General features: G+C 39.0%; 1 protein-coding gene across 3 annotated transcripts in view; it reads right to left on the reverse strand.

Moving 5' to 3' along the window:
* The window catches only part of HTR7 (5-hydroxytryptamine receptor 7), a 119,656-nt gene that overhangs the window by 5,559 nt on the left and 100,590 nt on the right, over positions 1 to 13,507 (reverse strand). The window contains exons 2-3 of one of the 3 annotated variants that reach the window (XM_074382564.1): positions 6,635 to 7,390; positions 74 to 535 (exon numbers count right to left, since the gene is read on the reverse strand). In XM_074382564.1, the coding sequence (XP_074238665.1) occupies positions 430 to 535; positions 6,635 to 7,390 (862 nt within the window). In that variant the 3' untranslated portion in view covers positions 74 to 429. Of the gene's footprint in view, positions 1 to 73; positions 536 to 6,629; positions 7,391 to 13,507 lie in introns of those variants that run through there. The other 2 variants (XM_003922406.3, XM_010333289.3) reach the window with 2 other exon arrangements.

Genomic DNA, 13,507 nt, shown 5'->3' on the forward strand with positions numbered 1-13,507 from the left:
GTGCACCCAATCTCAGACTACCCACCCCATCTAAAGCATCCCTCACCCTGCCATTTGGCTGTCTTGCCTGCAGTCCTGCTCCTCCTTCTTTAAGGTCCCCCTCTCAGCCCAGACCTTCAGATGGGTGATCAATAGATGGATTTTGCTGGAGACATGGCTTCTGGCTTTGCCCCTCAGCCTCACACAGTGACACTTGAGGCCAAGTGCTGCACCTCCGCCCAGACCTGGCACTCGAGGCTCCTAGGTATCTGAAGAGGGGACTGGCAACCATCTGTGCTCCACAGATGCATTCCTAGCCCAGGACCTCTGACTCTTCCCAGCGCAGCAGAGACCACACTTTCTCTTCAGCTCAGCATTGCTCTGCTCACACAGTTCATGTCCTGACTTCCTCCAGAAGACAGCACTATCTCCAAAGTCTCCCTTTCCTTGCTACCCACCTGCTAACCAATGGTGATGGTCTGAAGATTGTACCATCCACACAGACACCCATGGCCTCTTTCTTGGTCTCAGTAGCACCCTCCTCATGCAGGCCCTCCTGGCATGAGACTCCACTCTTACATCAGTCTCCTACTGTGAAGACTTCCATACATCATTTATACTGCATCTCTGGTTTCATACCTGCTCAAAAGCCTTCATCTCTCTCCCTCACCCCTGCCCACCTAGCCCTCCATGCTGACCATAGGCTACCCAGCTTCCCAGTACTGCTAAAGACATGCCCCAAACTTCTTGTCTACCTCTATCAACATCTGTGCCCCTCTGTCCATGCTATCCCCTCTGCCTTGAGCAGCCACCACTCCACCTCCACCCCATTAGGCCTTCTTGTTAAAATCCTACTCCTTCTTTTAGACCCACCTCAAATATCCCCCTGTTCTTGATTTCTACCATGGATATTTTCTTCCTAAGAATGCCTCTCAAGACTTATTTTTCTTCTATACTCTTCTGTACTGCTTGATTTTATGTTGTGGTATGTGTATTTATTATCTACTAATAGAACAAAAATATATAAATATTAGATAAAGCAAGGGAGGGCAATCACCTGCCTTCCTTACTTTAAACAGATGTTGCAAACTTAAAATGTAGGCAATTGCAAAGCAGGAAGCAAATAAGCTATTATTACTAATTGATGATTTAGTGAAAATAAAATGACAATTTAATGAAAATAAATCATCTGTGGGGAAGAAAAGTCCATGAAATGGCAAACTTTTTGTTTGTTTCTACCTGTAAGGTAGCATCCCAACACAGGCACCCCAGGGTTTCAGAAGCCTTGATGCTTCTTCCCAATTGCTTCTGAGATTTGATTTGTTTTGTTTTGTTTTGTTTATTTGTTTATTTGATTACTGGTTTCCAAAAAAAAAGGTTAGTTTCAAGACAAATCCTGGAGCACTGTATTGGCAGAATTCATGGCAGAAACCCCAGGTAACGCTGCTACAAGTCACCCCTAGAAACCCCTGCAATTGACAGGATTATAAGAGGGTCTTTGACAACAACAATAGAATCACCAAGAGAAAAAAAAAAAGAGCAGGAAAGGAAAAGCTACTTCAAAACAATTTCACGGCATTCTTTTATATGGGAGTATTGTAGAAAGTGCTGTTCAATATTATTCATAAATTATGTCAACAAAATTTATCAAAACATGATACTTCAAAGCAACTTGTGACAATTCAAAGTAAATCCATAAGTAATCAAATTAAAAAAGAAAACAAGAATCCCTGATTATATCACATTATCACACTTGGTTTTATATTACCGATCTTTGAATCTTTGTGAAAAGGATTAAAATTGAGAGCAGAAAATTAAAATTACCAGGGGAAATATTTGGGAGTAGTAATACAGTCTCATAGGCTTACACAGGAAAGAAAGAAACTACTTGTAGGAAAATATGTAGAGCCAAGAAGGCAGAGCAAGGTGAAAAGGTAAGAGAGACTAGAAGCCCAGAAAAAGGGCTGGAGAAAGCCCAGAGTCTGTAGGGTAGTCACAAGATGAGAGAGAGAGGCATGGGGAGCAACAGGTTCTGATTACAAGTCTCCTACTAGCCACCACCACTTCTACAGCCACCCCAGCCCACTAGATTAAAAGCGTCCAGAGACTACAACTGTCACTTACTCATCTTTCTACCCTACCATGCCTGGTGCCATGCCTTGTACATAGCAGGCCCTCAAATGTTTCTAGAAAAAACAAGCCAATGAGGAGACTCCTTACATCCATTTTCTACCTTCTAAGTTATCCACACAGTGCCACTGAATCAGTCTTGACCATTCTGATGACTCCATTCCCCTACTTGCAGATTCACTGATGGCTTACTGCTATTTACACCAGAGTCTCCCAACTTTATCATCAAGGACTAGGGACTTCTTTACTTCTTTGTTGTCATGGGTGCTGGCCTGTATACTGTAAAATCCTTAACAGCAGCCCTGGCCTTTACCCAGTAGATGCCAGTAGTGTCCCACTCCAATTTGTGACAACCAAAAATGCCTCCAGAAATTGCCAAATGTCTCCAGAGAGTTGGGATGGGAGTCAAAACTACTCCTGCTTAAGAACAATCTGTCAATACTGAAAGCCCTAATTCTTGGAGCTGTCACAGAAGATCCTTTATAATTTTGTCTCAAACTACTTTTCTGCTTTGATCTCCAACAGTTCCTGCACCCAAATGCTTAGCTTCAGCCAGATGGTCCTTTGATAAGCTCCCACACTGGTGCCCTTACCAAAAAAGTGCTCTTCACCTGGAATACCATTTCTGCTCTCCTTTGGCTACAAATGCTTTGACCATCTTCATAGACATGCTTAAGCCCATGTCCTTCAGGAAGTCTACTCTGATCAGAGTTAGTGTAAGCTCCGAGTTATTTTCCTTTCCTTTGAATCCTATAGCTTTTCCTCTCTCCACCTTTCCTTATTATAAAAAGGTTGAGTGTGCACATGTCTTAGCCTAACCAGGCTGCTGTAACAAAATACCATAAACTGGTAGCTTATAAACAACAGAAATTTATTTCTCATAGTCCTAGAGGCTGAGAAATCCAAGATTAAGGCACCAGAAGATCCCATGTCTGGTGCGGGCTCGCTGTCTGCTTCATAGATGGTAACTTCCAGCTGCATCCTCACATGGTAGAAGCTGTGAACGAGCTCCTTCAGGCCTCTTTGATAAGGGCACTAATCCCATTCATGAGGGCCCTGTCCTTATGACCTAATTATCTCCTAAAGAACCCATATTTTCATACTATTGCATTGGGAATTTTGTTTCAAAATATGAATTTTGCAGGAGACACAAACATTCAGGCCATAGCAACATATGTCTGTTTGTATAAGGTACGTCCAACAAAAATATATGCCCAAGGACATGAAAGAATATGTTTTCTGTATCTTCCTCAATGCATGGAAGCTATATTAGAAATTTCCTACAGCTGATGGACATTTTTAGGCTAATCATCCTTAATGAAGTGAATATTCTGTAATTAGAAATTTAAACTGAGAGAGATGTAAAGACGATACACCAAACTATGGCCTGTGGGCTAAATACAGCTAGAAGCCTCTTTTCACAAATAAAGTTTTATTGGTACACAGGCCTATCCATCTGTTTACTTATTCAGTGACAAAGGCTGACATGAGTAGTTTCAGTAGAGACCATACGGTTAGCAATGCTTAAAATATTTACCACCTGGTCCTTCACAGTTAAAGTTTGCTGACCCCTGTTTTAAGCTAACAAGAAAATAACACCCAAGCCTCCAGACTAGCTGAAGATATAAAGACAAGTATCTTTAGATTTAATGTTAGCTGATTTATTTTTATAAAAGGCACAGTAGCATACATATTAAAAGCACTTTTGAACACAGACATCCTGGGCTCAAACCCAGCTCTATCACTCTCTGTATGACTGTGGGGAAATTATTTGACTTCTCCAAGCCCTTGTTTTGTTATTTTCAGAATGGAAATGAAGAAAACTAACTTATCATAAACGTTTGACGATTAATTGATCAAATTCACCTGAAGTGCTCACCAAAGTACCTGAGAGTGAATCCTCAGGAAACCCATGTTATTATTTTAAATTGGAAAGCCTTTTTGTGTTACATTTTAAAGATTACTATTGTGTGATCTATCTGAATTATCTCTGAATTATTGACTAAAATATCCAACAAAATTATTTTCAATTTCTTTGACCCTATAGGATGCATACAAATATAGCAGTGTTTCCTACCTCATGACTTTATCTGTCCTTTCCTAGTTTATACACTGGCTACTTAACTGGATCTCCTGGCAACCATCTTCCCCTTGTCTACCCTCCTCACTATTGCTGGGGAGACCTTCCTAAATCACATCACTCAGCATGTTACTCCTGAGAACTAAAACCAACATGCTTTCCTTTTCCTGTGCTAAACAATGCTGGAGCCAGGCAAAATAACCTAGCTATTTGTTCTAGGAAATAGTTACTTTCAGAAGATAAGACTATATGTGAACTAAAATAGCCTACTTTTCAAGACTAATAGCTTGCTCATTAACACTTGCTTCACAGTCCTCATCTAGCTGTACTTACTAAAAGCTATTATATCATAAACTCTGCCTAATCCCCAACTTCAAATCACCCAGCACAAGCCCCAAAACTCTGTCGATATCCTTGCCTAATTTCCTTCTTCTGAGAAACTACTAAGACTGTCTAGGAGGTGTCCACTTGTAGCACAGTAAGTCTAATAAACTTTACTTACTTAGAGTAACAAGTCATTTTCATTGTCTTCTCAGAGAGCTTATAGGTAGTCTCCAGCTCAAAAATATTCTGAGACTCTTCACTGCCTATAAACTGAAGTTACTTGACAAGTAATATTGCATAACATTCAATACAATCATCAGAGTGATTCATACCACAGCTACCACTACCATAGGTCAATTACTTTATGTTCCTGAGCCTTAATTTGTCCTTCTGAAAGGTGGTGGGGATGCTAGAAGCATCTATTCTGCAGGTAGCATGCTGTTTAGCAAGTAGCAGGTGTTCAATAATGGTTAGTAGTTATTACTTTTATTTATCATCTATTACATGTCAGGCACTGTACTAGATTCTGCAGAAAGAAATCTGATTAAGACATAGTTCCTTCTCTGAAGAAATTCAGAATCTGGTGGGAAAATCCTAGGGGTCAATTCAATGAACTCTTATAGGCATAGTAAGATCTCTGGATTTGTTCACAGTTCATGTTCTGGAACCTAAAATTACATTTTTTTAGTATTACTTTTTATATTGTGAACAATTTCATATATACCAAAGAGTATATAGAAGTAAACATGAATGCCTGTGAAGCTACACTCAGCTTAAGAATTAGCATAGCTGCAGTCTTGCAACTTTCAATTGTAAGATAAAGACGGTCTAGTATAAGAAAAATGAGCAGCACTGGGATTCAGATGATGTGGGATCTAGACTTAGTTGTGACACTAGCTAAGTGTGAGTTATCTCACTTTTCAACTCCCAGTTAGCTCTTCTGCTGAATGACAGGGCTGGACAAGATGATTGGGAAGGCCCCTATCAGCTAGAGTGGTCCATGGTTCTCTAGTCTACTCCTTCCTGCCAGGCTCAGTGAAGAGAGAGGCCTCCAACATTAATCTGCTCACTCTCTCACCAGCATCTTCCAACTTTTCATTCCAAGTTTCTTTTTCCCTTGGCTTTCAAACATGAAGGAATCTCCTCCACCTCAAATTTAAAACAAAGTCTTCATTTGACATGCTGACACGTCTAACTAGTATTGTATCTCCTTCCTTCTTTACAATGCCAATTTTTTAACATGTGGGTCACTTCCGAAATTTCCATTTCTCCATCACCATCAGATCCTTTTTCCGATCTCAAGACCCTATTATAATTGCTTCCTTGAAAGTCACTAAGACTTCTTAGACAAATTCAACAACTCTTTATCAGTTCTTGCCTACCAAGATGGCCAGGAGCATTTCCTAAAAGCTCCTGTGGCTCTTTTCATTTTTCAGAGGTGGGTCTTTCTCTGTCAACCAGGTTGGAGTGCAATGGCATGATCATAGCTCACTGTAACCTCCAACTCCTGGGCTCAGGCTATCCTCCCACCTCAACCTCCCAAGTGGCTAGGAGTACAGAGGCGCTCCACCTTGTCCGGCTCTCGTGGCTTTTAAAGACCTTGCCTCATTCTGGCATCTCCCCACACCAACCACTCTTCTTTTACCTGTGCTGCCTCCTTTCACCCCAGGTGAATATTAACTGCATACTGGAAGGATCGTTGTGCTTCCTACCTCAAAAGAAGAATTTATCTGTGAAGGATGAGGTCATCAAAAAAGTTTTACCAGACAGAAGAATAATAGCAACGAAAATTATAATGTTGCACAAATTCAGATGTAAAGACAGAATCTGGATGTCATTTATGGAGAAAGAATGGAAAATATTGCCTGCCTTGTTGTCAGTCACATCAATTGCAATTCATCAGCAAATTAGTCTCATCTACCAATCTAACTAAGTACCACTCTTTGGCTTCTGGGATATTACTGAGTGCCAGACTGGAGTCTATACTGTTGTCATTCAAATCTGGTATGTTTAGTAAAGAGTAAGCTAGCTACTCATTCAGGAAGCTTTCTGTGGTGTGCTTCAAAAAGCTGCATAAAAGGGTTTAGGGGATAAGAGGAAAATAGCGATAAATGACCTTACAGCACAATCTCAGGTCTCTCTGGCCTCTCAGCAAGTTTCAGGGCTTCATGCATGCCTGCAGCCGAGAGCTTCCGGTTGATATTCCGGTACTGGCACTGGAGCAGGCTGCGATAGGTGGTCCTCAGGTCCCGGTTGAAGAAGGCATATATAAAAGGGTTAATGAGAGAGTTTGCATACCCTAGCCACAGAAATGTCCTCTCCACCCACAGTGGGATGCAGCTGCAGGCAGTGCCACAGATGAAGGGTCTGGCTGTCGAGAGGAGGAAAAAGGGCAGCCAGCACACGGTAAAGGCCCCGACAATGATCCCCAGGGTTGTGGCTGCTTTCTGTTCCCGCTTAAAGATGGAGATGTTTTTCCTTTCATGCTTGAGGAGTCTCGAAAGGTTTGCACACTCTTCCACCTCCTTCTGGAGCTTCACTATGCCATTCAGGGCGATGACACTGTCTGGCTCCACTCTAGGGAAGCCAGGGAACTTGTGTTTCGCAGCGCTCTTCCTGGCAGCCTTGTAAATCTGGTAGTACATGAAAAGCATGACGGACATGGGGATATAAAACGCTACTGCGGTAGAATAAATGGTGTAGCCAAAGTCCTGGCTGATCAAGCACACCTTATCATCATTTACATTCTGGGCCCATCCGAAGAGCGGAGGTAAAGTGATGGAGGCGGAGAGAAGCCAGACGGAGAGAATCATCTTCGCCATGCATTTCCCATTCTGCCTCACAGGGTACGTGAGGGGCCTTGTGATCCCAAGGTACCTAGTAGAGACATGGAAAAATAACAGGTGAACGCTGAGATCATAACTGGTCAACTGAGCAAGTCCTGCCAGCCGAATACGCACAACAGCCCTTCTAGGTAGGCATCATTACTCCCATTTTGCAGAAAGGTCAACTAAGGCCCTGAGATGTTACCTATTTTATTCCAGGTCACACACAGGCATTGCCAGGTTGTAGCCTGAGAGCCCTCTGACTCTAATGTAAGTCCATGCTCTTCACATGCTTTATAGTTTTTCACAGTCCATGTAGTCAATGAGCTCCCCCTCCCCATGTCCCCAGCCACCAGAACCAGTGAGGGCAACACATCAATTCTGATGTGGGATATTGTGACACATTCTCAAAACTTAACCAAAGTCTGCCACACTCTGATATTATACAACCAGTGATCACCCAACTGTCTTAATTTAGGCCAGCTTTTAATTCATTTTAGCTTTACAGCAAAAGCATTTCTTTAAGATCACACAGATTTGTGAGATAGTTGAGTGCTGTAGTGGGAAGCAGAAATGATCATCATTATTATTTTTTTTACCCACAGAAAATTCTCACACAACAGCAGTATCAGAGGAACAATCTAAAAAATAAAAACAGCCTGCTTTCTCTCTCCGGTTCTTAGGAGAATCACAAAACAAGGATACAATTCTGAAAGATATTAGGCAAATCCAACATTTTCTCTGTGTTTAGTTCTACAGAAGGAATAAATATTACTCCAAGTCTGTTATCAAGGATTTGTAATGCAAACGAGTCTCTGCAAACAGAGAAAACATATACAGAAAAGATGTTCTGCCAAATGCTTAGTATTTTTCAGCTTTCCAAACCTGTGTTTTCCTCATATTTAATAGTCTTAGCTTCTATTTTGGTAAGCTAAGAGAACTTGAGAAGCAAAGGCTGAAAAAAGCTGGTCGTTATGTTGTTCTTTTTACTTCCTTTATGTATATAAAAGATAATTCTTGTAACATTAAAAGGAAAGATACAGAGAGTCCCTAACTTACCAACAGGTTATTTTCTGAAAGTTGGTCAGTTGGTAGGTTAGAACTTAAAAAACAATTTCTGCTAGAAATATCCTTTAATACTTAAATTATCCCACGAAAGTCCAAAAGCATACTTTCACAATGAAAATTAGCATCTGCAACACTTACAGGAAGACAAAATAGAAATATAGTAAAAAAAAAAAAAAAAAAAAAGAGCCAGATGTTCTTATTCCTCTAGAATGAGTTCCTTTAACAAGTATTAATGGAGCTCGTTTCACTGGACAGCTACTGTTCCAGGTGTTGGGGATATGGCAGTGAGTAGAAGAGACGGAAATCCTGCGTGCAGGCAAATGGGGAAATCCGGTTGGGTGAAGGGGAAAACCCGAGGCTATGTTAATGTTGAAGGGGACTTCTGATCCCTTCCAAGGATTCAGGCATTCATGATGCTGGTTCTTCATTTGCCAATTTCTGCCTTCTCTTTTCGTTAGTAAAGATGACCCTTCAAGCACTAGGTTTATCAGCTGTAGTTAGGATTATGATGTGGCTCCCAAACAAAATAAGGGAAGAGAAAGAGAGGCTTTCCTGAGAATGCAAGAATAAGAACTAAGAAAAAGGCAGGCAGTGTGGGGAAAAGTAACTCGGAAGAAGAGAGGGAGGGAAGGAGTAAGGAAGAGGGAAAAGGGAGGAGGGAGAGAAAAAGAAAACCTAGTCCCTGTTCTCTACCTGCTCCTGTGAATGTGGCCTTTTGGGCACCTTCCTTGTTTCCTCAGCAGCTTTTCCCATACCTGGACTTAGATTTCTCATCTCTCTTTGTCTACAGCCCCAGCATAAACTGCCTGCTCTCAAACCTGGATGTGGCATCCAAGACATGACCCCAGAATGTTGCCTCAGGTTCACCAAAAATTAAGTCCAGTAGGTAGAGATTAATTTACACAATTCCCCAGCAGGCCACCAGATGGCACTGTCAGACCATTTTTATATCTACTTACTGGGATTGGGGGTGTAGGAAAGATTACGACCCAAAAAAGACGTTAGATTTCACTTGTGGATTATTTAAAAAATTAGCAAGCCAGAATTCACAACCTAGTAAACTCTTATTTTGAGGAAATCCATTTTCTCTCCCATTTCTTCACATTTTCCTTACTAGAACTATGCCTTTCCACTTAAGTAACAATCACATCCATCTTTTTCCTGGCTATATAAATAATACAAAATTCACAAAGTTTAATACTGAGAGATTAATGGAGTACAAAGGACATTTCAGAATATCAGATAATCTCATTAAAATGGCATGTTTATTCATTCCAGTACACTTAGGCTGACACATTGTATTTCAATCATGATAATTAGTCCATATTCAGTCTGCCCTGGAAGTATAAATTATATTTCCTAAACTCTGTTCTACTTTAGGCACCATTCTATAATGGTTTTAAGACATCCTACAATAAGGTAGTTATATTTACTTCTTTAGTCTCTTCATTTCCACCTGCTGAGATTTTGTAAGGCTAAAATCAACTGAAATATTACCAGAAAAAAAATAAGTGCTCACTAAAGTGTCTGGATATAAAATAAATAAACAAAAGTTAACATCTTATGCTTTAACCATTAACAATTAGAAAATAGTGTGGAGATTATGCCACTAACAACAACTAAAAACATCTAGGAAAAAGTTTTTTAAAAATAATGCCTAGAGCCTATGTGAAGAAAATACAAAATGCTACTGAGGTATATTTTTTAAAATACTTAAATCCATGGTGAAAAAAACTTGCTTTCTCAATAAGAAAATCTAGTATTATAAAAGTACCAATTTCCCCTCAATCTATAAATACCACATAACCCCAACTGAATAAACTGACATGGCTTTTGTTAATCTGACCTAATGATTTTAAAGTTCACTAAGTCAATATGTAAAAATATACAGATAATTTGAAAAAGAATAATGAAGGGATACTTATCCTATTTTTTAAAAGTATAAAGTCACAGAAATAAAATCCCCAAAATAATTATTCAAAAATCAATTAAACAGGATAGGTTCAAAGGGATTCAAATATATAAGGGAATTGAATATAAAAGGAGTCACTTTAAATCACTAGTAAAAATTGGATATTCATGAAGTCTCTCAACTAGCCAGCAATTGGGGTAAAAATATTACTGGCTTCTTACCTTTCTTTTGATAAAATATAAATCCCAGATGGATCAAAGATTATCATATAAAAAAATTAAACCCTATGTCTATGAGAAAATATTGGTAAGTATTTCTGCAATCCTGAAATGACAAAGGCCATTCTTAACTGTAATACAAAAGCTTGAAAGTATAATATGAAACATCAATAAATGTTTGTAACAAAGAAAATAAATGACATTTATAAGTGACATTTAGTTTAATTTAAAAATCATTCTGTGAAGAGTTAAAAGTCAAATCATAAACTCGAAATCTAAATAGCAATATAACAATATTCACAGATTTCCTACAGGTCAATACAAAACACAATCATCCCATTGTAAGAACTTCAGAGTTTGTAAAAGGAAAAGAAAAAGAAAATAGAAAAAGCTAACCATCCCAATGAAAATATTTAAGCAATTGATCAAAGAAGAAAAACTAATGGCCAAAGCCAGGCACAGTGGCTCATGTCTACAATCCCAGCACTCTGGGAGGCCATGGTGGAAGAATCACTTGAGGCCAGGAGTTTGAGACCAGCCTGAGCAATGCAGTAAGACCCCATCTCTATTTGATAGAAAGAGAGAGAGAGAGAGAGAGAGAGAGAGAGAGAAAGAGAGAGAGAAAGAAACTGATGGCCAATAAGCACTTAAAATTATGTAAACTTCAATAATAAAGAGATGCAAATTTTAAGATAATACATATTTTTATCATTTGCCAATGTTTAAGAAAGACAAAATCCAATATTAGAAAACTGCGAAAAAGCAGTCATTCTATTATGCTGCTATTGGGAGTGTCAACTGAAGTAATTCTAGAACACAGTTTGGCAATTATCAGACATCTAGGATTTTGTCTTAAGAAGATAATTGTACAAATGCAAAATGACTAGTGTGCAGAGATGTTACTAAACACATAACAGAAGAAAAAAAGATGCAATCTAAGTATTATCAACAGGAGATCAGATATGGTATATATAGTGTATATGATATGTATAATGCAACCATTAAAAATTATGATGTACATCTATCTTTACTGACACAGAAACAACAAAAGAGTAGATTAAAAACAAATCTCTTAAAAATAAGTAATAGAAAATCATATAACATACAGTTTTAACCTTTCTATATAAAACTGGGTGTATGCTTGTGTGTGCGTTTCTGTGCTTACTCAGATGTCCACAAGAATATCAATAATAGTTTTACCTGAGATGTAGAATTTTAGTGGTTTTATATTTTCTTTCTATTTTTCTATGATTGATATTTTGTAGTGAGCATGTAAAAAACAAAAACAAAAACAAACAAACAAAAAACACCACTATTTTAAGCACAAAATGAATGGTTTAAGAGGATTCTGAGATTCCTAAAGTACCTAAATGATTTTGGCAATAGAAACAATCTGGTTCATAAAATCTTTAGAGAGCTAATAATTAAATTTTATATTGTTTTATTTGATTAGCTTGTCAAAAGTGCTTTATGATAATACCTTCCTAAGTTCATACAAAAGAAAAAGAACTCATTGGCATTTAAAATACTATAATGGCCGGGCGCGGTGGCTCAAGCCTGTAATCCCAGCACTTTGGGAGGCCGAGGAGGGTGGATCACGAGGTCGAGAGATCGAGACCATCCTGGTCAACATGGTGAAACCCCGTCTCTACTAAAAATACAAAAAAAATTAGCTGGGCATGGTGGCGCGTGCCTGTAATCCCAGCTACTCAGGAGGCTGAGGCAGGAGAATTGCCTGAACCCAGGAGGCGGAGGTTGCGGTGAGCCGAGATCACGCCATTGCACTCCAGCCTGGGTAACAAGAGCCAAACTCCGTCTCAAAAAAAAAAAAATAAAATAAAAATAAAATAAAATACTATAATTATTACATAAAGTAATATTGGTATTCAGGGAAGTGTTTATCTAAATTATACATTCATTTTTCCAAACCTTGTATAGGATAAATCTTACCTTCAAGGAAGAGAAAGAAAAAAAGAAAAAAACTCGACTGATTTTGAATATTCCTTAATTATTCATGTTTAGTATTTATCACACTTAACATTTTATCCTCACTGTTAATTAGAAAGCAGGATGCTTATAAAACCTTCAAAATTTAACTTTAAATGCATACAAATGTGAAAGTACAGTAAATCTCAGAGACAAAAGCACCTAAGTATTATATAATTTAGAAATATATGCAACTCACATTAGGGGTTCCACTGAAGCACAGGTTCAGAGAAAAAGAGAATAGGGAGTTATAATCTGCATGGAGAGGGGATCAGAAGTAAATTAACTCTGCTGCCTGTCTTCCGTTCTAACTGTATAGAAATGGTAAATAATGGTTCTTTAATTAAATGGCTTCTTCTGAGTTTCACTGCTATAGAATAATAATTTAGGGAGTAAAAGAAACTGAGTAAAATTATTCTGAAATAAGTTTTTTAGAGTGTTCAGCTTAAAAAGGGTTCACAAACTTAGAATACCTCTGCCAGGAGCCTCCATTATAGTTGATAAAATCCACTAGAATCTCCAGCTGATATCAGTGGTTGCCCACACTGCCAGATAATCAGAATTACTCAGGAGCTTCAGAAACATGCTGACTGGGCACAGTGGCTCATGCCTGTAATCCCAGCACTTTGGGATGCCGAGGCAGGCAGATCAAGAAGTCAAGAGATTGAGACCATCCTGGCCAACATTGTGAAACCCCGTTCTCTACTAAAAAATACAAAAATTAGCTGGGCATGGTGGCGCACACCTGTAGTCCCAGCTACTTGGGAGGCTGAGGCAGGAGAATTGCTTGAACCTGGGAGGCGGAGGTTTCAGTGAGTGGAGATGGCGCCACTGTACTCCAGCCTGGTGCCTGGCAACAGAGCAAGACTCTGTCTCGAAAAAAAAAAAAAAAAAAAAAGAAAAGAAAGATGCAGATTCCCAAGCCACCATTCTCTGTCAAGGATTGGAGACCTAGGACTTTGTGTTTAGGATTGACTGCTCTGAG

This window comes from Saimiri boliviensis, chromosome 12 (assembly GCF_048565385.1).
Source record: "Saimiri boliviensis isolate mSaiBol1 chromosome 12, mSaiBol1.pri, whole genome shotgun sequence".
NCBI classification, from domain to species: domain Eukaryota; kingdom Metazoa; phylum Chordata; class Mammalia; order Primates; family Cebidae; genus Saimiri; species Saimiri boliviensis.